This window comes from Populus euphratica, unplaced genomic scaffold (assembly GCF_000495115.2).
Source record: "Populus euphratica unplaced genomic scaffold, PopEup_1.0 scaffold18.1, whole genome shotgun sequence".
In the NCBI taxonomy this organism is placed as follows: Eukaryota; Viridiplantae; Streptophyta; class Magnoliopsida; order Malpighiales; family Salicaceae; genus Populus; species Populus euphratica.
Window position 1 is genome coordinate 1,675,083 of NW_011499881.1, and position 27,070 is coordinate 1,702,152.

Genomic DNA, 27,070 nt, shown 5'->3' on the forward strand with positions numbered 1-27,070 from the left:
GGTGACGGGGGGGGGGGGGGGGGGGGGTGTACATTTATCAAAAGAAAAGTATATAAATGTGATGATGAGTGACATAGGATCACTCCAAGTATGTTAATTGCCGTTGTTATAACTTAATTGATTTCTTGGTTTGTTCACCTCTCTTTCATATCCTCTTAAATTTCCTCTTTCTTGCCATAGTAAGTATCAAACAATCAGCTATTTCCTTAAGTACTCTCTTCTTACTTATTTCTTCAACCTCTTTCTATTTTTCCATAATGCCCATGAAAATAATTAGATCTATATAGATTGTAAATTGATTACATGAAGAATAATTATTTATATGGATCAAAACAAGTTTGTAAATTGATAATACAAATTGTCATAACAAATTAACAGACTAAAACTACACAGCGCAGGTGAACTTCTGTTGCATAAATATCTAATATCTTGAATTTTAAACACTCAACGTGACCCTAAGTCTTATCTCTAATATTTCTAGCAACGCACTCTACAAGGAAAATCAGATTGCTCAAAGTGAGATTTATTGATTTAGCCACCACTACCATGATCATCAAGGTGCCTTGTGAAGTTCTGCTTCACATACATATGCAGAGGGCGAGGCGGATGGGATATTGAGAAAGCCATTGATTAATCAGAAGGTTTTGGTCCAACATTAATTATGATGAAATATGGAGTTGGACATCCAAAAGATTAAAAAATACGCGCAAAGAAAAAGTCGGACCCTTTATGAGTGCAAATGTGGTCCTTGAGGGTAGAGGTTAACAAAGAGAAAGCCCACGGATTTAATGCAGAGAAAGGAGCCCTCCGATTGAATGTAATGGCCACAGTTTTTGTCAAGTTCTCCTCCCATTGTGAGTGGGGTTCCTCGTGAGTTGGATTGTTTTAATTTCTATTATCTGGTGGCCTGTTTGGGACCAGTACTATACTTTAGCTAAGTTGTATTTGTCGTTTCGCCTACGTTAAGTAAATCAATATTCTCGAAGCAAAGAAATTCTTCCCAGCTCCTCAAGCTTTCGCTTGGTCAGCTCATTATTCTTGGACATTTACTTAGAACATGCACAGCCTATGATGCTTGCTGGTGTCCATACATATTTATGCTCAGTTACTAATCTGTTTCGTTTTATGAGGACAAGCATGACCGATTAAGCTTCACTTAAAATAGCACCGCACCTCACCGACTGTTAAGAGAGCCTGAAATCAAGCAATCCAGCCCATGCCGCTCTGTACCCTGGCCTCCGTGTCTGTCTTATTGTGACCATTACATGTACGTATTGGAATCAATATTCTGGAGAGTATTTAAGTAGAAGAGTTGATGTGCCTTATTCCTAGTACGAATCTGTGATAACTAAAAGAGACTCCTCTGCGTGGACTAGGAAACGTTTTGCTTGCTTGATCGACAAAGATGGAATATTGTTGAAAAGATGGAATATTGTTGAGGATATGGACAATACACCAGCTGTTTGTTCCCATACATGTCGTTGATAGGAGAAAGATCTAAAACACATGCAGCTGGTTGTCCTTGTACAGACTAAGTTTACTTATTTAATTTCTTCATTTAGGTACAAGGAAGGTTCACCAGGTCTCATTCTAATGTATGTTCAGATCCGAAGCATGCACTCTGTTTTAAATGATTGAGAAATATAGTTTTTATGCAGTTCTTAGTTGATATAAGGAGATTTATTACAACCAGTAATTGCTGCAATGAGTTCCTGTAATACGATTAATTTGATTCGCATAAATTTATCAGGTTCTTCCAAAGATTTTTCAGCAATATTGTAGCAAGCCTTGGTTTTTTACTCACATTATAAAACACATTATCGAAGGAGGAACCTGTTTTCACAGGTTCGCGTATGCAACAGATTTATAACAGCAGTACGGATGAAATCATCTTGTCCGGTCCTCGATAGCCCATCTAGCAAAACTCAGTTCAGGACAATTATTTTTTCATGACATCGTTGATTATTATTATTTTTATGTCCCAAGCAACTCCGCCGGGGACCCAGACTGTGACTTGTAATAAAGCTGAAGGGTAAAGGATAGATTCGAAAGGAAAAAACAAACTCAGACCAAACAATTCCAATGCTCCTACACTAAATCTCAGGACCTGTCACTACCAATCACTATTTTCTTACAACCAAACATGAATCAGAATCCGTGTGCACCACCATTGTCGAACTTTCTATGTCACAATTAATCGATCAAAGTTTGCCGACCTGCCATGTCATGCCAACTCGACTCTTTTCCATTCCGTTGATCAGTCTTATCATCCACGTATCCAACCTGGAAAATATTTTTGTGGATCAAAGACTTCAAAATAGATTCAATTCGGATTTATTCGTTAGGCATCGCTATCTAGCCAGTTACTCTTCTTCTTCATTGTTCAAATGCCAGCACTGGGTCAATCGGGTACCACTAGCTAGTGGAAGCTAACACACAGCTTTCATATATTTGTGGTCATCGGTGTTGCACCACAGAATTTAGCGAACATTGTACGGATGACATCGATGTTGCTATCCAAAATTAATCAATGTAATCCGACTTCAGCATGCCCAAATACAGTATACCGCTCAAACACTTTTACTGTCAAGGTTTGAAAAGGTTAGATGTTACATCAGAGAAGAATACTTTCGCTCAGTTCCGAGGTTACATGATGCTGTAAGCACTTAATTAAAATACCTACTTCGAGAAAATAATTAAAACTTTTAATTGTTAGCCGGGCTTACCTAGTTAATCCAAGATTTCCAACCATATTGCAGTACCTGTCCATCAACAATAACTTAAGTATATATGTGGAAGGAACCTTCTGTGCCCTATCTTCTTCTTTTTTCTTTCAAAATATGAGTGCATATAATAGCTGGGAAACTTGGATGTGCTTTGAATTTAGCTAGTACAGTTTTTATTCATGAATGTGCTCTGAATTAGAAAAACGTGTAGATAAAAATGTAACTTGGACTTGAAATTTCTAACCTAGCTAGATTTGCATCTTATTTAGAGTGTGTTTAAACATCTGCTTTTATTCTTAGTAATGGCATACATCACTAAAAACAAAAAACACAGTTTCATATTTTTGCTCTTGTATTTTGTGCCGTGGAGAATTCTACCCCCCAATAAATAAATAAACAGAAGCCTAGACAAACACACTCTTATTTCAAATCCAATACAAGATTTATATGTAAAGGTGAATGCATTGGTTGTTCTAGTAAATTCATAAATCATCGAAGCACACAAGAACTCGCATGGCAAATCAACATGGTGAACAATTTTGTTTCACACGGTATCACCTCAACCTCGAACTTCTCCGAGCTCCTGGCCTTCACAGCATTTATATATAATGGTAGGTAATTAAATCAACAACTTGGATGCTGGAAGTGATCATTTCAGCGCAAGAAATAGCCATGGAGATTTTGCTTTCATTACTTTTAGAATTCCACGGGTGGATTTTCGGATTGATTGCTGGTGAAAACTTCTTTTCATGTCGAAGAACAAATAAAGGTGCTTGTTTATGGCTATTGAAAACAGGGCCTCTATTTTCTGCTGCTATGTCGAATCCCTTTTTACCCCTTTAAATGAGGAAAGCACACTCCATCATTTTCAAACATCCATCAAATATTAACTTTGACCGACTTTTTATAATTAGTTCCAGCGATTAAAATAGTTCGAAACCAAGTTATAGAAATATTAAAGGTTCTATTATTTTTGTTAATTTCTTACCTTATATTAAATTAAAGAAAAAATTATTAAAAAATATGTCATATCAACATTTGAAAAGTTAAAAGGTACATTAAAATTGGGACGCAGGGAGTATTTACTTGATTTTTATTATAAAACTAAAATTAAAACTAATTTTTGTTTGGAATCAATTTTTTATTGTAATTGAATTTAATTATAGTGTTTAATTTTAACTCAATTGATAAATAAATTGATTTTATAATATTTTTAAAAAATTAAATTAAATTTGAGAGTTAAAAAAATTACTATTAGAAATATTGTTCTGTAGGGTTACATTTTTCATACAGCATTACAGCTTTCTTTTCAAAGATGTTGAATTTTTTTTTTTTAATTTGGAGTATTTGGTTCAACTTACATCCATCATGATTAATTTTTAAATTTATTAAGTATCCTATACGCTTAATAAATAAATAAAACATAAAAAAATAACATATATATACATAAAAAAATCAAACTTGAATGCTAAAAAAAATAAGTCTCTTTCATATCCACCGGCGACAACCTCAAGCGAGGACATGTTGAATTTTAATTTCCTTCGATACACGCATTTATTATCGATACTCTGTCAAAACAAAAGGCAAATTTTACAGAGGTGCTGCAGCAAATTGGAGTTTTCTTTGCCGACACACACCTGCTGCGATGCACAGCCTCGTATTTACTGATCGACAGCCCTTCAAAATAAAAGGGCAACCCGAACATGAAAACTTGCTTTTCAAATTCCATGGAACAGTGAAATAACATGAAGACGACAATGACGGGTAAGGAGACAGTAAAATGTTTCAAATGGATGCAAGAGGCTTCCATGATGTTTCATCAAATATTATTCGTTGAGCGTGTACAAAAATCAAGATGATAATTATTGGACAACTTTTCAAGGCGCACGGGGGGTGCAACAGCAGGACTGGACCCTGATGTTGATCATTTGCAGAGTTGCACAGCTTAGAAATGAGCATCCTATGCACTGAGTCAGACCATGGGACCGAGTGGGGTTCACCCCTCCGAGCCCAAATGGACAAGGTGCCATTATGCTGCACCCTTTCAATCTCCACTTCTTACAAGGTGATTGTTGTTGATGTAATAGATTGTATTTTAAAGTATATTAAAATAATGTTTATAGAACAGCATAGATTGACAAACTTAACGAGATAGCATAGTTTTAATTTGTTAAAATGTGACATTTTATTTTAAAATACAATAATTTACCATATTGTGAAATTAAATCTCAACCTCTCTTTTTCTCTCCTAACATAAATAAATTCGGTTGCAACATTTATTTAATATCTTACGACTTCCTTCTTTATATGTTGGATTTGGAAACCATGAAAAATATGAACTATACTATTTCATTAAATTTTTTATTATTTAATTGAAAAAAAATAATTTTCTTCACCAATACCTCTAAAATAGCCTAAAATCACCATCACTCTTCATCCTCTCGGAAATCCATCATTAGAAGAAGATAACCATTCTCCTTGAAAGCACACCCCATAATGGGAAACATTAAAGAGAACGTCAAGGACAAGCAAAGAAAGCTTAACTACTGCATTTGAAGAATAAAACATCCCAAGAAATCAATGATGATTAGGCTGTTCGTTCTGAAAAGATTAACTAATAATTACATCGATGTATGGTATGATCTTACAATTTCGGGCACACTAAACATCATCAGGATAATGTGAAAGGTTTATATATTAAATGAACGAGCAGCTTTCGACCTTGAGATAATTAAATTGATAGTCAAGAAGATTGAATTCATTTAGTTAAGGTTCTTGTGCTCTTCTACTTAATGGCATAGAACAATCAAATCAATTAATATATATATAAAAAATAATATTAGGCATTAATAAGGGGATGGCTGGCCATGTCCACATGATATCCCACATGTCATGCTACAACCCACTCAACCGAATTCAAAACTCAATGGCCAAATTCGAGTCCCACATGGCCTGGCAATGACCATACTGACCTAGCCATGCGGACCCCGTCGCCCACATGGAGATGTTTCCTCATACTTTCCTCTTAAGGAACTTCCTGATTTCCCTCCCACAATCCCCCAAAACTCATCTTGACCGTCCCCGATTAAAGCTCTCGAAAGTCTTCCATATGGGCGGCTGTGCTTGTCCCCCTATTGTCCCTGGATGCAAGGACAAGGGGCCTCAAAGGTGCTGCTATTGCTACCGACAGGCTTAGCTTGCCTTCATCCATAATTCATGCATTTGAAGAGAACAGCAGGGATTTTTCTCAACCTCTTCTTTTTATATATAAAATTATATATAAAATACACTTGTTTCCATTCACACATCCCCGCGCTGAGAGAATACTAGCTATTCTTTCTCTCAAGAATCTACATATCAAAGGAAACAAGAACGATCTTCAAGTCTCGTGTGCATCATCTCTTTACAGATCCTGCGCGTGAACAAAGATTGTTGGAAAACATGGAAGGTGGTGTTGCATATGAGAATGATCTAAACCTCAAGGCAACTGAGCTTAGACTGGGTTTGCCAGGCACGGGTTGTACCAATGAGAAAGGAGATTCTGGTGCTAGAAACAACAAACGACCATTTCCAGAGACCAGAGAGGAGGGTGGAGCAAATGGTAAATCTGATGCTCAACATGATGACCAAGAAACTGCCTCTGCTCCGAAGTAAGTCAGAAATTTTCTTTTCCCTTGTTCTTTTTTGGCTCAGGGTCTTTCGTTTTTAGTAGATAGATTCACCCTTTAATTTCCTATGATTTATTGCAGTACTTATTCATTTGATATGCATGCGACATGCAGGGTACAAATAGTCGGCTGGCCACCAATCCGATCCTACAGGAAAAATAGCTTCCAGCCCAAGAAGGCTGAGGACGAGGCTGCAGCTGGGATGTATGTTAAAGTAAGCGTGGACGGAGCACCATACCTTAGAAAGATTGACCTTAAGGTTTACAAGGGATATCCTGAATTCTTAAAGGCTTTGGAGAACATGCTCAAGCTCACCATAGGTAAGACTATTTTGATGAACATGCATGTGCTTTATGTTGTTCTTTGTAAATACTGCATGGTGTTTATCTATGTTTGATTAGTATTATTGTGGTTCTGATGATGATATTTGTAACTATGCCAGGTGAGTACTCTGAGAGGGAAGGCTACAAAGGGTCAGAATATGCACCTACTTATGAGGACAAAGATGGTGACTGGATGCTAGTTGGAGATGTTCCTTGGGAGTAAGTTCTGCCAATCTGCCTGCCCCCCTCTCTCTCTAAGATCATTTGGATCTATTTCTATATATTATGTAATAAATTCTAACAGTTCATTTTCATTTGCAGTATGTTCCTGTCTTCCTGCAAGAAACTGAGAATCATGAAAGGATCGGAAGCAATAGGCTTGGGTTGTGGTGCATGAAAAACCCACAAGCCATATTAACCCATAGGAGCAGGGCGAAGAGAAGATTCATCCCTTGAGAAAGTCTTTCAGCTTGGGTTCTCCTAGAAGAAAACTCAAATCTGAATCTGCGTCTCTCTCTTGCAGAGTTTTCCATAATTGGACTGGAAGTTTTAGACAGGAAACAGGAAAAACCAGAGTGAAGTTACGGTTTCTATCCTAGAGTGTGGCAGCGAGATATTTGGTGGTTTGGACACTTATGGTGGAGGTGTCATTTTGTTGGTCCTTGTAATCTCATCAAAACCAAAACTGCATACAGGAAGATAATATTGCTCCAAGTGCAAGCAATTATGTAAATAAAAACAGAACGAAACATATGGAAAGACAGGGTCGGCCATGTTTTGCCATGTAGTGTTCTCCATACACCACTATAAGCTAATTATAAAAGTGTGTTTTTGCCAAGTTCTAACAAATCCTGTAATTGATTCTGACTATATTTTCATATTGATCCGGTTCTGTGTTCTCTAGTCAGTATGAATGACTTTTTGATTCAGCATCCGGTTCTGTGTTCTCGATACCCACGAGAAATATGTCACCTTTCAGTCAGATTTGGATGTTCAGTTAATGTCTAGCATGATCTTTTTATACTTTAAAGGGTAGGCCTTCCATAATTATTCCTTGTCCAACACCCGCCCCCACCAGCACCTTGTTGGGAGTAGGAGCATACATGCTCGCCCAACCTAGTAAAAGGGCGGGTCGCTTGCGTGTCAAAACCAAGCGGTGGTTGTTTTTCCTTGGCTTATCGAACCAGCGTATGCCTATTCCTCCTTTGATGACTCCCCGTAGAAAAAGCAAAATTTTTCCGATGTGGATTGAAAGGAAGTTGGGGATAGACATGGATCCTTCCTCCTATCCGGAGTGTTGTGTTGGATATAAAACAATCCCAAAATCTGATCCAAATTTTGTTTATTTGAAAGACAGCATAAAGATTCAATGCAATCAATAAGAATATTTTGGTAAAAGAAAATGATGGTGGTTCATGGAATCTCGATTTAGCAAGAGAGAGCAGTTGCCAAATAAAGATTTTTCACTTAAAAAAAATAAAGAACACAAGCAAATAATGCAAAGATTAAGGAAGAAGAAACAAAGGAATCTCAACCTTAAGATGGCAGGTCCTCCTTTGCCCCCCCCCCAACTCTTTTAAAATCTTTTTTACCAGTTTTGTGAAGGACCTTAAGATGGCAGGTCCTCCTTTGCCCCCCCCCCAACTCTGTTAAAATCTTTTTGACCAGTTATGTGAAGGATCAGATCAAGTCTGTTCAAGGCTGTGGTTGATTTTCAAAGCAGGGAAAGAGACAAAGGAAAAAAGAGAAAAGGAAAGAAACAGTCATTTTCATCTGCATAAGCATCAAGATGGAAATTGATCGAAGGTAGATTTCAAATAGCTGAAGTACCAGGAGAAATAAGCTATCCCCTCAGTTTATTAACAATCCAAATTAACACAACCGTAAACTTAACTGCCACTGGAGAAGTCCAAAAGGCATTCGACGATGTAATCCAGCTAACATCAAAAGAAAAGGTCTGCTCGATATAGAGAAGACATGGGAATAGAATGCAAGGAAAATATTAGGTAACTTCACATTCATGTTGTGTGGTCATAAGTACTCATCAGCAAAGACTACATGGCAATCAGAGCTGCACCAGAGTCCTTAAGAGGAATATGATTTCTGGATGTGTGTGAAACCTAAGAGGAACAAGGTGTTCCTACAACAAGAAAGTAAAAGAAAAGCATAAAGTGCTTCAGAGGTATCAATTTTCAGCTAATAAAGATGCTCATCTTTAACCCTTATCAATGTTCTTCAGGATAGCTAGTTGACAACGAAAGTAAGTCATGTCGGGAATAGTGAAGAACATAAAAATGCACATGACACATGATTAGATACTCCGTGTGTGTTTTACAGGTAACTAGTCAGAAGTCAGGAGTAGCAGGAAACTGTAGCTTGTCTGGTAAATTAAGCAGTTACTACATAATTAGATTCCTATTCAAGATAGCTATCTTCTAAATTCAATGTGTAATTAATCCAGAGAATCGGAGCAAATCTTACAGAAGTGAAAATGTTGCTCTTGTAGGAACATCATTCTGTCTACACACAGAGGTATTCAGAAGGCATCCAATATTTGTTCAGAAGGCAATTTTCTGTGTAATTACTATTGATTTACAGTGCATTTCTGATAATTACTTTAGAGGACATGACTACCTGAAACCTTGAAATCACTATACAGGTTATAAAAATGGTTAGTTGTGTTATCTCACTAACATGGTTTGGTTAAGAAAATCTTATCGAGCAGTGAGAGAATTTTTGGAACTTAGTTAAGATTGTTTTGTCTAATATGCTTTAGGAAAAAGGTGATTAGTTGGGAACCACATGCCATAAAGCAACCGCGTCTTTTCAATTTTCTGGTTCATAAGATTAAGAAATCAATAAATTCATCATATATTTATGTCTTCCATGCAACACATTTATGTTTTTATTTCTTTATTTTTTCAACTATTCACTTTCCATTAAAAAATACAGCATTCCAAAAGATTTAAAATGTACAGGTTCGTTGAACTTGTCTTAGAATATAAGATTTGCAAGGCAACTTGTTGCCAAAACTATTGCAAAGGCAACTTCTCCCATATCTACACCATCCATCACTAAATATCAACATCATCATCTTAGCTCTCCTCGTCTAGTGTGGACTCGATATATAATAGCTCCTAAGGCATCCAAAAAAAAAGACCTGGCACAATTCTAGTGATGCTTGTTTCATACAATTGTCAGCAAACCAGAAAAAACAGTCTGATGTTGTAATCAAAGATCATGGAAGATAACTTGATATTATGGTCCAGCTTGCATCAATTAACAATCAAGAAGATTCAATGCTAGAAAAAACATTCCTCATCTTGGACACTGAGTACTTGAACAAGAGACAGCTCCTATGTTCCAAAAAGAAAATGAAGATCTGATTGACGTGTTCTATAGCTTGCGTTGCTCAAACAATTCTCAGCATAACAATATTGTTGATTGCCAATAAGCTACATTTCTCGTTAAGTACTCTGATGATGATGTTATTTTCACCAGCTGCAACACTACTGCCTACTTCAGGTAGCTCTAAGGAATTGATAGCCAAGCATCATCTTTCACTAAAAAAGCCTTCGGCAACAAAGCTAGTGGCACAAAAGAGAGAATTCAAAAGTGCTATGGAACACAAATCCAGAACCGCTACCACATAACTAGGCTTGATCTCAAGACAAAGTAAAGATCATTACTAGCATGACAAGGGATCATGTTATTATTATCTTAGAGAGCACACGATCTGCACTGCTTTAAAAGCAGTGGTGGAAGTCATAATCGAACTATAATTTTGCTTCGCATTCAAAAACGATACCTGGTTTTTATTATTCTCTTCACTTTTCTCATTGAGCTTCTGCTTAACTTTAAACAAACAAGTACATCCAAGCCAAATCACATTGAAAAATAGCAAGGCTCCTCTAGGCCCAGTTTCATTTCAGGGGACGTAAGCATCTAGCCACATTAATACTTCCATCTTGATGTTTCCCTTTTTACATCAGTAATTTGTTCTTAATAAGATATCAGGCCCTAGTGCTATTAGCTGGTGGCAATTTCCAGTGTTTTTCGGCCAAGATGGAACCAAAAGAAAAGGAAATATCCATTCCCACTTACAGATCGTTGCTCAGTTGATATCCTTGTAATGCTAACATTCAATCTGGCTAGATAACGCATTAAAAACAGTTCCTCTCACCTACCCAACTTCTAGCCATTACTTTCACCTTCCCAACTTCAGGACCACATTCCTCAAAAGGTATAAACTACAGCCCATTGAAGAAAACAATTTCATCTACTAAAACACTTTCATTTTGAAATCAATTCTGGAGGATTCGTAGGATATATGTACTGAAACTGGTTCCTTTCTCAAAAGTACTGCAAGCTTTCCCACGATAAACAAATTTTTGAAATACAAATCTAAAAGCAAATATGTAAAACAACTTAAATTATCAATGAAAAAAGGATGATTTTCCCAAATAAATAATTTGTCGAAGTGAGATTTCTTGGGACTTAATCCTTGAACGGACTAAACCACCTAAGCAAGGGAAAAGGTAAAAGTTAAGTCCAGTTCATGAGCTACTTGCCACTTTTATATTGATCTACAATATCAAATGAAAGGTCATTCTTACGTTTTTTTTTTTTTTTTGAAAAGTATAAAGGGCTTATAGTTTTACCAGCAGGATGATTTTAGATAACCTGGTTTTATAGGAGGATCTGTGCATATGAATCTGAGCAGTACTCTGCTGGAAAATTTGCATTGTTGTCTCTATATCACTTCATTCTGATCATCCATATTTCAAAATGCTGCAGGAGCACATATTAGAGGGACACGTGGTGCAGGGAGGAAATACTTCTCTTTTGAATTTCCATAATAGATCCAAACCTTCATATCTTTGAGTGAGTCTAAGATATAATAAATGCTGAGAAGTATCTCTCATGAAGCTTCATGGCCAACACTTCCCAACTCAATCGGCTGGAACTTCTATGCTTTCTAATTTGTTTCTCCCAGATCATTGATCTCAATTTAGCAACATGATCTGATCTTCCAGCAACTGCATGGATATCAGACAAAAGAACAAGATTGCCAGAATTATCAGGCTCGATCTTGAATAGCGCAGCTCCTCAAATTTCAGCCAATTGAATCTTGTGATGAAGCCAGCATGACTGCTACGCTACTAACAAGGTTATATGCTTATTCAAGGCACCTAGCATGACTAAGAAGGTCATCAACAACACCGGCATAGACTTTTCCACTGATTGAATTCCATGATCATCGGTCATTTGCTTGAAAAACCTCCTCCCTCGTTCACAATGCCCCCAATGTTACAAGCAGTCAAAACCACTAGAAAGCAACTATATCAAGTTTAATTTTTTCCCCTTGCATCAACAGACAAAGAAATGCTATCTTGACTCGGTCCATGATTTGCAAAGGCAGTAATATTTTGCAGAATTTTTTCTTATAAACCATTCTTAAAAGCTTTCAAAGCTCTTTCTTTTCTCGCACCATTTGCATACACATCTATCAAACTGGTAACCACTGTGAACAAGCTAGTATGTTACCCATTATAAAGTTCCAATATGGCCTTGATACCTGATTTCTAAAGAACTCGTACACGTCCAAAGCATTATGCGGCTGCTCTTTTTAGCATCCTGTAAAAAAAAAAATTCTGCAGCTTCCAAATTCCCCGCTTTGCAGAACCCAAGACCATTGAATTCCAAGTCACAACATCACGAATTAGCATAGCTTCTAAAATATTCTAAGCAGCAGATACTATCACATCCAATACCACCAAGTCCTTCATAGGCACTATCTCAACACGAATGCCTCCTCGACGTCCCCAGCCTTAACATATCCCTGAACCAAACAGATCACGTTCCTCTCTTCCATCCATGATATATATGTTGTCCAACATAAACTCTTTCGCTGTTTCCATACCCCCAAACCATTGAATTCTTGCAAACAGTATCTCTATCTTCCATCTCTGCAAACACCTCCCTCACAAAACCCATTTTTCCTCTCCTTGTCAAAAAATCAAACAAAATTCACCAACACACGCAACCCCCCCCCTCCCCCCCAACACACACACACACTCACACACAGAGAAATGAGCTTGATTCAGGAATTTCATCTATCAGTCCATGAGCATAAGAGGTGGCACTAAAACACCAATGGATAGAGAGCAGTGAGGTCGGAGGATAAAATTACAAGAGCGAATATCTCATGGCGCCAAAATTGAAATAGGGTGGTTTTAAGTTATAACTGTTGGGTTAAGGAGCGTAGAGTTTTGGAGAAAGAAGTGGACGGGTTGTGTACGGTATACGATTAAAAATACATTTAAAAAAATATTTATTTAAAAAGTATTGAATTAAAATCTTTAAATGATTTTGATATATTTATATCATATATTTATATAAAATAACATTAATTTAGTAATTAGTGCTTTTATGCCTTTTTCTTTTTCCTGGTTCAAGTGCACATAGGGCAGCAATTGGCCAATGCTACAGGCGTGAAAACACCGCAGGGCCAGCGACCCATTGGTGGATTATGCCCTACTAAAATGGGGGTGCCATGTGGATTTCAAGCCTGTATCCCGAATCCTAAAAGTAGAGATTAACTTGTAAAACAAAGCTGAATTGAATCAAAGAACGCTAAAAACTAAACATTTGTCAAACCTGCTTTTGTACAGCAGTGCCTGGCAAAGAGAAAGTGAATGGCTGCCATATCGTAGCAGCTTTTGTACTGGAGTCAAGGATCTCACTAATAATCTCAAATTACCAAAAAAATCAATATTTAAGGCTCACTATAAGTATAATTGTACAGAAGGTATGGCGAATCATGGTTAGTTACAAATGCTTTGAGCTCGTATTCCCATCTCCTTCTCCGGGAAACATGGAGACAAGTACAATAAATATAGGATCACTGTTTGTTTTTCTTCTTATATTTCTATCCCAAGCCAGAAACCCACTTTATCAACAATTGCCGAATTGCCCAAAACAGTCATCAGAAAACATTGGTAGTCTGGAGCCAAAAATATCAATTAGTTCAGGGATTGCACAGGGCCAAAGTCAGGTGCCATGTCAAAAATTTCTTCCATTTCTCTATCATAATTCCTGATCTTTTCCCCGGTGAAGCTAGCAGGATGAGAGCAGCTGATGCCTTGTGAATCTTTGGTTGCCCAAACAGTACTTTGCATCAAGCAGATGAATCTATTATTCACTTGATTCCTGTACATTTCTGTCATGATCATTCTTCTTGTTTTTCAACAGAGAATTATCAGCACTTTGTTGGGAAACAACCAGCAAAGAATGGCTATCAGCCACATTCTCTCTTTGGTGCGTGGAGTGATCCTCCTGAGCTGTACTGGTTGCATCTAGGTATGATATTCCATATTTTTGTCCATGAGTTAATCCAGGGCAAAGTCCCTGCAGAGAAAAACCATCAACATTCCATGTCAAGATTATTAAGGCTGTTGCAAACAGCAGATAACATGAAGGTTGACACTCCTTGTTTTTATTCATTTATTCTATAACTTCGCTGTCAGATATTCACTGAAATTCAAAATGACATGTCAGGGGATAACAACACTCAATTTGCATCAAATTTATTAACAGCATTCTTCCTCTTCTCAAGAAAATGTAAAATCAATCAATACATCTTTAACAAGGTATCATATAGGATTTAGTGCTTAAAAGTGAAAAAATGAGGATGCAGGCGAGGGATTTGGAAAAAACAAAAAGTAAACTAACCTTCATCAACCCTGATGTAGTCGTAGACTCGAGAAAAGAGGAATCTGATGGATAACTGGAATGAACCCAGCTCCCAGAAAGCACACTGGCATTATTTTCTTGGGGATGGATTGAGATGTCTGATTTACGAGATTCCTGTTCAATGCCACCACCTTTACAGTATGCACCTAAATATGAACAATGTTCATGTATGAGAGATATTTGTGGGGTTGCAGGCAACAAGTGGCCCTCTGTGCTGAAGATGTACCTGTAAATGAGTAAATATTTCCAACAAATGATTGAAAATAAGAGATAGTAGAGAATTAACCTGGCAAGCACAATTAAAAGCACAAAGCCTTACTTGTATGGCCCATTTTCTACAAGGTTATCTGGACCCGAAGCCAAATCAAAAAGAAGCCATAGGTACTTGACCTAACAACAGTTTTAGCGAGCAATTAATCAAATGCAATGGCATAGATGGATTAAAACTCATGAAGCACATCAAATGGAAAGGCAAATTCACTAATATAACCTTCTGCATGGCAGGACACACTCATTTATTGCCATAGAATATGAACATCAATCCCTCTTATATCAATTATTAAAAAAAAAAAAAAAAAAATCTTCTGCCTTATTTCCATGAAGACACCTTATCCTCCTTGTTGTACAGCAGTTTTTATCTCTTCTAATAAATCTATTCTTCTTTTTCCAGAAAAAGGGAAGCGAAGAAGATTGTGCCTAATTTATCCCAGAGGAAACAAGCTATCATCAAAATATAAATCTCATATAAAGCAAACAGGCAAACCCAAGGTTCGTACACCTTGGCCAGAATAGGAGTGGTTCAGTTTCGCTACGGCAAAAAAGTTTAGCTGCTGGGTTTGAATAGAACATAACCCATTTAACCAGTCTGCACTCCAACCCTAATCCTAGTATCTAATTGAAATTCTTTAGCATGTACTTAACACGTAATGGCACACTTTTCTCAAGCAAAAGGAAAAAAAGACATAATATGGAAGCCAAACAACATATTAAAAGAATTTTATTAACATCTTCATGCCATTTTTTTCATTACAAACATTTGAAAAGGTAAAATTTCCCTCTCATCATAAACAATCTTTACATTCTCAAGCATTTTCACAACCTTCTATTATTGGATGACAAGACCATGTATCAGGGCAATAATATTAGAGAGAACTCCTAAACATGATGAACAGACAGTCTTGATATTAACCAAATCCACAAAGATGAAAATATACCATCCCATTTGATGGTATGGTTCCTCTATAACACCAACCAAAAAGGAAAATAAAATATCTGACTGGAGTTACCCAAAAGTAATACTAACAGTTTCGGCCAGGAAAAAGCTCTCCATGTGGTCCTCTTTCTTGTGAAATTCTACATCTACTATATGGCAATAACCACAGGGGCATCGAGCCCCATATTGCAAGCTCACAACCATATCCCTTCCAACGTCAGGATATCTGCAGAGGATAATCAGAGACATGGCTTCAATTGCAATTTCTTGACAGTAGGAGAAGCCACATTAGGTGGAGCATGGGAATTGAAACAAATAAGTTAAGAACCAAGAGAAAAGGCTATGCAATCTGGCAAAAAGACCAGAATCTGTTTTATAGCAGCTTTCATTCCAGAATATTTCTCGAATTTCTTTCCAGGTAATATTTTGCATCCAGGAAATTCCAGTCTACCCCAAGTTATCTGTTTGTAATTAAATCTGGTTAACCTTTTATTATTATTTTTATGCTAAATGTGAAGGTTAAGTAGAAGGAGCTAATAGCTAGTAAATCAGCAATGCATATGAAAGTATTATTCTCCTATTTTCTAACTGGGATCTCCTGCCTATGATACGCATATATAGAAATTCATGGTTCTGGCATGTCAGTATGTGATCCTTTCCAGATCCACTGGTTTCTTCTTGGTAGACATAAAGAAGCAATGATATTTGTCAGTATATAAAATTTAGAAATCCTCAATACTGGAAAAACAAGAAAACATTACGCAAGTATGAAGTTATCACAGATTTTTTCTGACCTCGGATCCCGGGTAGCTTTGTAAAGCCAATATGTGCTCTCTATCAACTCTGGGCGCAGTGGATAACTCTTCTGCCCATGCTATAAAACAAATGTATGGAAAAAAGATACAAATATATGAGATAATATGTAACACACAAGATGTCTATTAGCATGCAAAGTAAATTACATAAAGAAAAGTGCACGGTGGAGGGAAAAGGCATGAGTTATGGTGATGTCAGGTCAACAAAATAGACATTTCTTGCACAGCTCTTTGTAAACCCATAGAATGGGCCTAACATCTGGAACACTTATGAATAATAATTTTCTTGGGCTTCCAATAACAATGATTTGGATACCTGAACAGTTAGAGTAGCAAGATTAAAGCCTTCTGGAGTAAAACCATATCTTTTCCAGACACTGAAGAATGCAGCATGAGTTCGAATTGCAGGATCAATATCTCCTGCTAAAACCTTTACTCATATCCAATCAACCAAATATAGGTTAAAAAAAAAGGCAGTCATAAAATCTATAGTCCAAAACCTAGAATAAAGAAAAAGAAAATACCTGTAGGCCTGGCCAGAAGGCCTGCAAACTGTTAAACAATGGCCAGACAATAGCAGCAGAATCCATGTTTACCTCAACATACCTATAAAGACATCTAAAATTAAGATCCAATGGGTGAATTATTGCCCCATAAAAGAGGAATAACAAAAGAAACCAAATATAAAAGATATATTTATATTGAAGCACAAAATAGCCACGAGATTATACCAAGGATCATTGTAAAGATAGTGCATAGCAGCTGCATAGGCTTCTTGGAAAATAAACAAATACTCCTCGTCACCAAATAACAAATAAGCCTGAAAAGATGAAGAAAATTTTCAGCCCAAAAATTCTTGTGAAATGAACAAATACTCTTTGTATAAAGAGAACCTGATTTATCTGCTATAGCAAAGAAATCTCTACCATTATCCATGAACAGGAAATGATTAAAGCATTTTGATAGTGCTGGTTCTGCATAGACAATTATTTCTGAAGTGCTCTTTCTAAAAACCTTAAAAATGGGTGCCCACCAGTTTGGAATTAAGGCTTAGTTGATTTGAGTATTTTTACCACCTTCTTTCATGATATACAGAACGCAAGTCATAAAAAACTGGAAAAAAAAATTTGGTGGCTCTGATAATCAAATAATTTTTTGCTGGAATCACTGTATGATCACATACCTTTAAGAGATATTCATAGAAAGAGTCAATACTTGTTCCTATTCCAGCATCCTGCAAAGCAGCAAAGGAACATGAGTATTGTCCCTTGGGAAAAAAAATGAATTCAGTTGCCCAAACGTTGAGAAAACTCAACCATGAAGAAATATGTGACAAGAAGCTTGATTGAATTTTTCAAGTGAATCCCATCCCTAATTTTAAGGTCACAAACAAGTGCACAAGCAAAGAATACCACCTTCTCCGGAATTTAAAAAACAAATGCTCTCAACCATCATTTCTGAGCAAGTTAAGACAAAGTTGTCAAATATCATCAGGCATGTACAATTTCAAGCCAAACATCAAGCAATGTGACTTCGATTAACCCAAATTCTTGTTCTCAAACCAAATCATGTCATCAGCTAAATACTGAGATTTCAATCAAGTTCCCATATTAGATATCGATATGCTGCATTTTTTATTTTTTTTTGGGAGAGGAAGGATGTGGGTGGATGCAATAAATTAAATAAATACTGACACTGAGATAAAAACTGCTAATATGCGCCCATCCTCGTACTTTTAAAATACAAGATGACATCAATTGACAAGGTCATTACAATGTGTTTCAAAAATCTCTGTTCTTTTTTTCACAACTTTCTTAAGGGATGGAGTAGTCAGACAAACCATATAGCAATCTATAATTTGCTCCCAGAATTTAATTATTCCTCATTATTCAACTTAAAAGAAAATCTCTAGGAGATTGCCATGTTGCTGTCAAAAACAGGTAATTTTAAAAACACGAGATCTTCTACACATTTTGAAATGCTTCAGGAAAAAAAAAAAATGTTACCTTTTGTGTCCATTCACCTGTAAATACATTGATGTGAGCACCAACCAAATTCAGCTTTGAACGGCGAGCCCATAATCCGCGCACGGCATTCTTTGTTACTTGCTCAAAAACTGCATATCCATGAAATGAGATAAGAACAATAATCAATGTCAATAAGTGGATCGCAATCAACCTTTGCAATTCCCCACAGAAACTGAGAAGGAAAAGGATAATAAAAGAAACCAGTCGATAAACAAAAAGAAGCTACAAAGTGATATGGAGATACAAAAGGCAGTCTTAGGATAACGTTCTGATAAAGTCTGAATTGACATTAGAAAGTTTATCTTTTATCAAATAAAAGTCAGAATCCTGAAAGGCACTGTAAGGTCCACTTGATGGATGAACACACAATACCCATAGTTGCTAGATACAGTACCACCACATTATGGAACAATTTAGCAGAAGGTGAAGATTGCTTCTGTTTTTATTTCTGGAGTTGAGGTGGAAGGGGCTGTTACCCTTTTATGTTTGAAGTACCAATGAATTTATAGAAAGTTTATACAGTAACTATTAATTGAGGCAAAGCCCCTGGTCAATATACAGAAGTTGCTTGATAATTAACTAAATATAAAGTAACTGAACACAGTTTCAAGTCAGGTCGAGATGCGTGCAACAGCTAGGGAGTCAATGGACTGCCTCTTCTGCTCAAGTCTCTTATGCAGCAACGCTCATTCCTATGCAAGTGAAAAATTTATTACCTTGGAGGAGGATTCATTTTTTGTTTTTCTGATTTGAACCATCAGGAAAGAGCAAGAAATAGGTCACTCTTGTTTCGACTTTCTCAAATCACTATATCCTAGCATATTCATGTGCATAAACTAAACATTCATATGCTGTTGTAGCTGTCTACAGTATGCCTAGAGAAAGTCTTACTCATAATTATGTTACATAAATGCCTTAATATTTTCATACTATAGCCAAATTAAATTTCTTCAGCCATGCTGCCAAAAAGAGCAGACAAAGGTGCTGCCCGTGCCAATCCTCATGGAAAAATCCTATTCGGATCTTGAAAATCTCACCATTGACCAAGGACAGCAACTGAAGAGATCACAAATCTGGCACCGCTGCTTTGCAAGGCTCAGGAGTTTCTATTCAATAAATGTTATACAAACTATGGATTCCATCTAAGAAATGGCACATCTGACAAGCTAAGAAGTTTGAGATATGCAAAATATGAAACCTGGCAGTAAGCCAAACACTACTGGGCCATGATATAATGATGCAAGCACAATCTAATTTGTGTGAAGATGCAATTTATAACATTTTTATGCATAAATTCTGTATTAAAAGCAACAATTCAATGGCCAGCGTGGAAAATGTATCATGCTATGAATACTTACTTGGATCATTGGTCAAGCGACTAAGCATCCCAAATTCCAAAGTCAAGGTTCCACCACCAGCAGTTGACGTTATCTAAATACACCAAAAATTGCATTTCACAAGCTACCCAGTCATTTTAGGATATTGAATTCATGGAGTCAATTCTACAATGAATAACATGTAGCAGCAAAAAACATTTATTCTAACTGTTTGAAAAAGAGGGGTGCTACAAGGTGAGGAAAGCATTGGCAAGTATCTCAAGAAATTCACATAAAAGGAGAAAAAGAGGGTGGCTTTACCCTGCTTTCCTGTTCATCAACCCCATATAGAAGATTGACAGACCCAAATGGAATTCCTGCAGTACATCATAGCTTAAGATCAAATTAATATAATATTACAGCATTAATGAACTTGCAAGGCCAATACTCAAAACACACAATTGCTTTCAGAAATGTTAAATTTAGAGATTGATGGTAAGACAGACTCTATCCAACAAAAATAAAGCTACAAAACACATCCCCTAAAGCTAAGCTTGAAGACAATAACTAAGAGGTCCTATTAATTAAAAAAATGTCAAAAATATGATAGGCTTAAAACAAACCACAAATATAAATTCATTATGAATTGCCAGAAACATAAACTCATGAGTCATGACCACTCATAGAACTACAGATATAGTGCAAATTCTGTGTCCATGCTGATTTCACCCACCTCTCAAGGATGGAATGCCAAAAACCACAAGAAATGCAGCAAATGTCAGTATCTAGTAGTCATACCTGTAGGAGTGTCAAATGCAGGTAGCATTCTCCGAGCCAAATCCTCAGCTAAGTCAAGTAATTGATTGTCATAGGATGGAATTCTCATACCCTGCAACCAAAAGATGGAAGTGGCATTCTCCCTGGATAGAATATTGAAAGGGTATCTAGGCGAAAGGGTATCTAGGCATTTACTCATTATTGAGGAGCAATCAAGCACATCAAGTTTCAAATATAAGATAAATTAGCACCCAAGAACATGCTGTCTTTAAGCTATAACTTACATGCAGCATGCAAATACTTGTGTGTCATGCACATTGCTTTCTTAATGCTTTATTTTGATATTTATTCATCGTAAAAGGCAATAGAATTCATTACTAAACGTTACGTATTCTGCCTTATCCTTAACTAGAAAGATATTGAAAAGAAAAGATTTACAAAGGTGATCATTGCATTTACCGTAGCATAATCACTTGCAATAAGATGAGCAGAGAGTAAACCTCCAAGGACCCGGATGGTAGTCTCAAAGACAGATACTGTTTTATTCTGGAAACAAGATAACAGAATTAAAAAAAAAAAATAGATAAGATGTCTTCTGATAACTACAGACATAGGTTTATAACTTCAGAAGGATAGTCATTTGATTGCTCGACCAAAATGATAGGAGGGGTAACATGGCTTGTAATTTCTATGATGTAAATTTCAATATAAAAATGCATTGATGCCTGTTAAAAGGTTATTCCTATCAAAGTATCAAAACATGTGAGCTCAAATCATCATAGTAAATGCTTACTCACTATATCAAACCGAAGATTTTTACCAATCCAATCAACAGAGGAAGTGAACTGTTCTCGGTCACCAAGTAGAGCCAGCATATCCAATGAGTCAATCTGCGGCAGCATTAATATGTTCACCAAACTTTCATATAATAGCTTAAAGACAAAGAACCAGGAACAAGGATATCACCAACCAGAGTCAAAGCATAACCACCAAGACTGTCTTCTCCTTCACATGATAGAGGCTTTAATTCATCAAGCGGAAAAGCATGTTCCATGTATCCATTAAAAGCATGATAGAACATTTCACGAACCTATATCATACCATCAACAAAAGCATATCACGCACATGAAAAAAAATCAATTCTTTATTTATTTTCTAAAAAGAGTGATACTATTCCCAAAACAGAGATGGCGCAATTCACCAAAAATTCGTAAGAGGAAAAAATACATAGAGGGATTTTTGTCAATTGAGCAATGCTTAAAGCTTCAATTAGTGTGATTGCAAATAAATTCATCAATGCAATTAAATAATAAATGGGCAGGATCAAATTTATAAAACTTGTAAAATTTACTTATAATCACCATAAATAAGAGCAATTCTCGAAGTCCAGTAATTACAGAAGAGAGAGAGAGAGAGAGAGGAAACAGCTAAAAAACTTGAAATTCGATGATAAAGCTAAGAGGTGAATGCTTGAGCAATGACAGATCTAATGTTCAAGAAGAAGAAGAAGAAGAGTTTTCTTCTTTTCTTTTTATGATTAAAAAGAAGAGGAGGCAAATTTAAAAAAGGAAGGAGGGAGGGAGTACCTCGTCTCGAAGAAGTGTGGCTTCCTCGGGAGTGACACCATCAGCCGCAGTTTGTCGAAGGAAGATAATGTTGTTGTGGTTGGTGTCGGCAGATAATATTGAGAGCAGCAGCAGCAACAAGGGCAGGCATCGTTGTTTCCAGGTTTTTTCCATTCCTTGCTCTCTCTGATTCTAGTCTCTCTGTTGTTTTGGTAACAACGAAGATATACAACAGCAAATAATAAATAAATAGATATGATGAATGAATGAATGCTCGTGTTTGAGTTGTGCCCTTACTGAGAATTGAGCTTCTCTTTGCTCTTCAGTTTTACTTTTACTAGGAATCCATTTCCCTTCCGTCCCAGCCGAGTTTGGTAAGTGTTGCATACACCCCCTTTTTGGTAAGGCTAGTAGCAAGAAATAAAAAATAAAACAGAGTTGAAATAAAAATGAAACTTAGTTTGTGTTTTTTGATTGTGCGTATGGATTTTTGTATAAAATATTTTTTTAATTTTTAATGTTTGAATATTAAAATTATAAAAAATACTCAAAAAACATCAATTCAATATTTTTAAAAATAAGATCACTTTTCAAAAAAAAAAAAAATACTCTCAGAGAGATTCTTAATCATGCATCAATTAATTTAAACATGTTTTTAGTATGTATTTGTGAATCTGTATTTTATTTTTTGTTAAAGATAATTAGAAAAAATTAATAATAAGTTAATTTTTAAAAACTAAATTATTGACAAGTTCGTTATAATTTTTTAAGATTAATAAATCTATTTTTATAATCTGTATATGATATCAATATTATTCTTTATATTTTTTTTATTTTTTTTATTTATCACTATTTTTTATAATATTTTTTTAGTTTTTTATTTATATTTTTTTGAAAAAAATATTATTTCTTATTCTCTGCTCTTGAAATATTTATCACTCTACACTTAGACTATATTATTTTTATTCTTATTATCATTGTTTTTTATTTTTTTTCTTAACACTTTTTTTTTAAGATTATTATACAAAAACTAAGAAAATGATGTTTCAATTTAGCAAGTGCAATATTATCCTATTTTTTTTACTACTTTAAAAATGAGTTTGAAATTTTAGATGTTTCTATCAACACACATGACATTCACTATATTTTATAACATCTAAGCATTAGTTCATAGTTATATTTTTTTGTCTATTGTCAACAAATATCCTAACAACACCTACACATTAATTCATCCACGTTAAAAAAAAATACAAGTTGGAATAGACATGTTAATATTTTTTTTGTATTTATTAGCACAAATAATTATTAGTTTATTTAATTAAATGCATGAATAGAGTTTTTAATTTATAATTATAATTTTTATTATAAAAAACATATTTACATATTTATTTTTTTATCAAAGAATAATTATCTAATTCATAGTAAAATACAGGTAAAATAATTAGTACCGAACTATGTATACATAACTCTTGGTGAATCCATCAAACACAGCACAGGAATGCTTCTTTGTATATATATAAAAAATTCTAAAGGAATGCCTCTTTGTATATATAAAAAAAATTCTAAACACTATCCCAACAACCTCTATGAATATAAATTAAAAAAAAAATTCCGGAAACAATGGTATGCTGAGAATTTTTAAATGTTATAATGATTATTTTTTTAAATAATTTTTAATATAAATATATCAAAACAATTGAAAAATACTAAAATTAATTAATTAAAAAAATAAAAAATATTAAAAAAACACTTGCCCGCATCCCACCCATTACAAAAAGAAGGGATCAGAGCCATATGAAACCGCAATAAAATAATAACATTGCATCTTAACATCTTTAAGGTGTTGTTTTGGTGAAAAATTGATAGCAGACTCGAACGAGCTATGGCAAAGATAACAATTGACCACGGATACATTTTTCAAGCGAGCCCTACAGGAACTCTCTTTAGAAAGAAAGAATTCGAGGGCGAGAAAGCCAAATTTTCAGCGCATGACAGCACATTCAAATCCCTGATAAACCATGTTCAGGTCCAACTGTACCACAACACCACCCAAGGTTAGCCAATCTTTCATCTCATTAAACGGGAGAATGGGTCTGGGGATGCATATAGATCAGAAAGTGAGTTTCTGTCGGAAAGAATACTAATAACGCTAGCATTGCAGAGACATTGGACCAAGTTAACATTCAAAAAGAAAAAAAAAACAGATTCCCAACTGTTTGTTGATATAAAAAATATGAAAAATATTTGGCGGTTATAACAGATCTGCAAAAGAATTTCATAGATATATGATGACAAGCTAATTAAATTGATTATGGTGAAGTTACATGCGTGCTGATTTCATCCACTTCAGGCCTGCAAATGGAGGAAGAAACAAATCATGCACCGCAGAAGGTTGATAATTAATAAATATAACAGCAAATAGAAGCATGTTACACAAATTGACTTGCACACCTAACAAACTCCAACTCATGAAATTATTTTTAAGATAATGAATACAGCAGTCTAGGATGGTTGAAATAAATGAAGAGATAGAATGCAAGATGGACATAATAACAGCCTAGAGTAACATACCTGTTGCTTTTTCTTCTTTGGCCTCCTCTTCCTCCGGGGTTTATGAGCATCGGAATTTGAACTTAGATTACTGCTGTGGCCTGTCCTTGTACTTGAAGAACCCCCTGCCCTAAAGGAAGATCCACTTATGCTACTTGATGTATTACTAGATGTAGAAATTCCAGCCCTCTGTTTCCATGAATCTTTGCTTGATGAAGCTCCAAACCTTGATTGAGCATGCACTGGATTTGCATGCAAATTATTTGAAGGCCGAGGAGGAGGCATTAGAGCTCTGCCAGCTGTCTGTCTCCATGGAAAAAACTGATGTCAGAAAAAATGTTCATTTTCTTTTTTATAACAAAAAAAATAAAAATAAAAAATAGCTGATATATAATTTCATTAAAACAGTGCAATATTCGGGTTTAAAAAGTGACCTGATTCCTTTCATCGCTTGACATTCCAGATGCTGCTTTGCCAGAAGCACTAGAAGCTGGTTCCCTGAAAACAAATTATAATATGCACCTTTTAAGGTATAAACCAGTTGACAACATATGCAAAACTATATTATGACAATCTAAATATAGGACCAAATGGGTGCGCAGTGCTTCCAGTCTAATGTGACAGCATAAAGCTTGCAGAATAAACCAGTGTACATGCATATTTATATTTTCATTGCTATCTTGATTCAGTAGTAAATGTGACTGATAAAAACATGAAAGAAATACAAATCAAGCTGCTGATAAGATAAAATAACTTGCCCAACTGCAAATGTAGATCTTGAAACTAGAATCTTCCCTCACAGTTATGGTATATACCTTGTACTTTTATCTGTCCATTCATCATCTGCATCAGCTTCATCACTCGAGGTTCCAGCTAAAAAGAAATCATCTTCACTCAGATCCAAAAGACCATCATCCTCACTCCCTGTCTCTGTTAAGGTAAGTAAAAAAAAAACATTCATCACAATAATAAGAAGATATCACAAGAAAACCACTATAATGAGATGGTATTAGCAGGTAAACAGCATTAACAGGTGTATAATCCACAAAGCCTTTTGTAATGTGGAAAGCATTACTGGTGGGTGCTTGCTCGTTCAGCTTATGACCTGTATCATTTATCTTAAATCAAAGTTGTCACTCTAGTGATCTGCCCACAACCCAATAAATGGGAAAACATTTAAAGCTAAGTAATATCTACCAGGCATAGAGGCTGGGTTCCCACTATTGGCAAGGGCACAAACAAAAACCTCATTTCTTCATTCTGGCTATGTACAAATTTGCAAAGTATTGTGGTGCACAGAATGGTAAGATAGGGAAAAACAGTCTTCCTATGACAACCGACAGTTTATTCTTTATTAATACAGATACACATAATTGTATATTTTAGTTTCATTTCTTGAGGAAAATGATTTATCTAAACACAAATGCCTGCAAAAAAGCTTAATCCATGGAGCAGATCCACAAGCATCAAACGGTGATGTTTCTACATCAAGATTTCAATAACAAACCATATCAACCACTCACCGCTATATCCTATACAAGGGTCATTCTTTGGGTCCAGTAGCCAAGCAAGAAAGTTCATATCATTTTATTTAGAAAGTTGCAGAGGTAAGCAAAACAAAGAAGATACCTTCCAAATCCTTGCCGCTGGCTGCAGCAGCAACTAAGTTGGCTTTAATCTGCTTGCGCAATCTATTTCTCCTATCAACTTTGTCTGAATCATCACCTCCAGTAAATAAAGATACATATTTCTCGGTCTTGGGGAAAAACTGCAATTCCAAGAGAAAATAGCAATGTAAAATAGAAGGAAAAAAAAAAAACCTTCAGCTTAGAAAGATTTCTTTTTTAAAAGGGGAAAAAAAACAAGAAGCAGGACAAGCGGAGCTCATGTATTTATTTAAAATACTTCTCCAAGAAGACTCAAGTGTAAACTAAATGCAATACAGTCAACATTTCATCTCACACTGTATGGTAGACTGTATCTTTAGTTTCAATCAGGTTAGTACAGAACAACAGTAAATGTCCATTACATTTTTACTCAACTGAAGGGCAAAATATAGCGTTGCAAAGATACATTTAGAGCAGCAGCAGCTTACCCTAACATATTCAAGATCTTCTTTCAATTTAGAAAGCTGATCAGCAACATCAGCATCTTGGGGTAGCTGACCAGATGAAGCGCGCTGCAGTTTCTCAAGACGCCGTATTCTTCTTTCTATCTTTCTTCTCTCTAAACAAAACAAAGGACATGACTTTGAGGATTCAGCTTGAGACTAAATAATGAAAAATATATATATTTCACATTAAGTTGTTACCAAAAAACTTAATCTTCCGAACAC

At 35.6% G+C, this 27,070-nt stretch overlaps 3 protein-coding genes across 5 annotated transcripts in view; 1 reads left to right on the forward strand and 2 right to left on the reverse strand.

Annotated features, from left to right (window-relative positions):
- Positions 1–5,994: 5,994 nt before the first annotated feature.
- On the forward strand, positions 5,995–7,616 carry LOC105129497 (auxin-induced protein 22D-like). Its single transcript, XM_011031590.1, has 4 exons — positions 5,995–6,376; positions 6,509–6,714; positions 6,837–6,936; positions 7,039–7,616. The coding sequence occupies exons 1-4, from the start codon at positions 6,168–6,170 to the stop codon at positions 7,112–7,114; spliced, it is 591 nt and encodes a 196-aa protein (XP_011029892.1). The 5' UTR covers positions 5,995–6,167; the 3' UTR covers positions 7,115–7,616.
- Positions 7,617–13,445: 5,829 nt separating this feature from the next.
- Positions 13,446–22,579, reverse strand: LOC105129498 (probable alpha-mannosidase I MNS4). Of its 3 annotated transcripts, XM_011031592.1 has the most exons (18): positions 22,483–22,579; positions 22,207–22,386; positions 21,591–21,710; positions 21,418–21,510; positions 21,080–21,166; positions 20,642–20,732; positions 20,165–20,220; positions 19,886–19,958; positions 18,507–18,616; positions 17,684–17,734; positions 17,232–17,320; positions 17,025–17,106; positions 16,817–16,930; positions 16,480–16,559; positions 15,776–15,911; positions 14,792–14,862; positions 14,452–14,698; positions 13,446–14,127 (listed from the first exon to the last, which is right to left on the reverse strand). In XM_011031592.1, the coding sequence occupies exons 2-18, from the start codon at positions 22,357–22,359 to the stop codon at positions 13,915–13,917; spliced, it is 1,866 nt and encodes a 621-aa protein (XP_011029894.1). In that variant the 5' UTR covers positions 22,360–22,386; positions 22,483–22,579; the 3' UTR covers positions 13,446–13,914. The 3 variants fall into 3 exon arrangements, 2 of the variants coding, with proteins under 2 accessions (XP_011029894.1, XP_011029893.1); XM_011031591.1 differs by lacking the exon at positions 22,483–22,579 and having other exon boundaries at positions 22,207–22,474; XR_843087.1 differs by lacking the exon at positions 22,483–22,579 and having other exon boundaries at positions 14,101–14,127; positions 15,759–15,911; positions 22,207–22,474.
- Positions 22,580–24,243: 1,664 nt separating this feature from the next.
- Positions 24,244–27,070, reverse strand: part of LOC105129499 (rRNA-processing protein EFG1-like) — a 3,346-nt gene continuing 519 nt past the window's right edge. Inside the window, exons 3-9 of the mRNA XM_011031594.1 lie at positions 27,047–27,066; positions 26,831–26,961; positions 26,365–26,503; positions 25,551–25,665; positions 25,170–25,233; positions 24,757–25,038; positions 24,244–24,537 (exon numbers count right to left, since the gene is read on the reverse strand). Coding sequence (XP_011029896.1) covers positions 24,532–24,537; positions 24,757–25,038; positions 25,170–25,233; positions 25,551–25,665; positions 26,365–26,503; positions 26,831–26,961; positions 27,047–27,066 — 757 coding nt within the window. The 3' untranslated portion in view covers positions 24,244–24,531. The remainder of the gene's footprint in view (positions 24,538–24,756; positions 25,039–25,169; positions 25,234–25,550; positions 25,666–26,364; positions 26,504–26,830; positions 26,962–27,046; positions 27,067–27,070) is intronic.

What these genes read in the sequence shown, in the direction of transcription:
- LOC105129497 (XM_011031590.1), top strand. Translation starts at nt 6,168, where the DNA reads ATGGAAGGTGGTGTTGCATATGAGAATGATCTAAACCTCAAGGCAACT. An exon ending in GAAACTGCCTCTGCTCCGAA is followed by an intron (nt 6,377 to 6,508) that starts GTAAGTCAGAAA and finishes TGCGACATGCAG; the next exon opens with GGTACAAATAGTCGGCTGGC. An exon ending in GTTGGAGATGTTCCTTGGGA is followed by an intron (nt 6,937 to 7,038) that starts GTAAGTTCTGCC and finishes TTTCATTTGCAG; the next exon opens with TATGTTCCTGTCTTCCTGCA.
- LOC105129498 (XM_011031592.1), bottom strand. Translation starts at nt 22,359, where the DNA reads ATGGAAAAAACCTGGAAACAACGATGCCTGCCCTTGTTGCTGCTGCTG. An exon ending in TTGATGAACAGGAAAGCAGG is followed by an intron (nt 19,959 to 20,164) that starts GTAAAGCCACCC and finishes TGGTGTATTTAG; the next exon opens with ATAACGTCAACTGCTGGTGG. An exon ending in CTACATCAGGGTTGATGAAG is followed by an intron (nt 14,128 to 14,451) that starts GTTAGTTTACTT and finishes TTTTCTCTGCAG; the next exon opens with GGACTTTGCCCTGGATTAAC.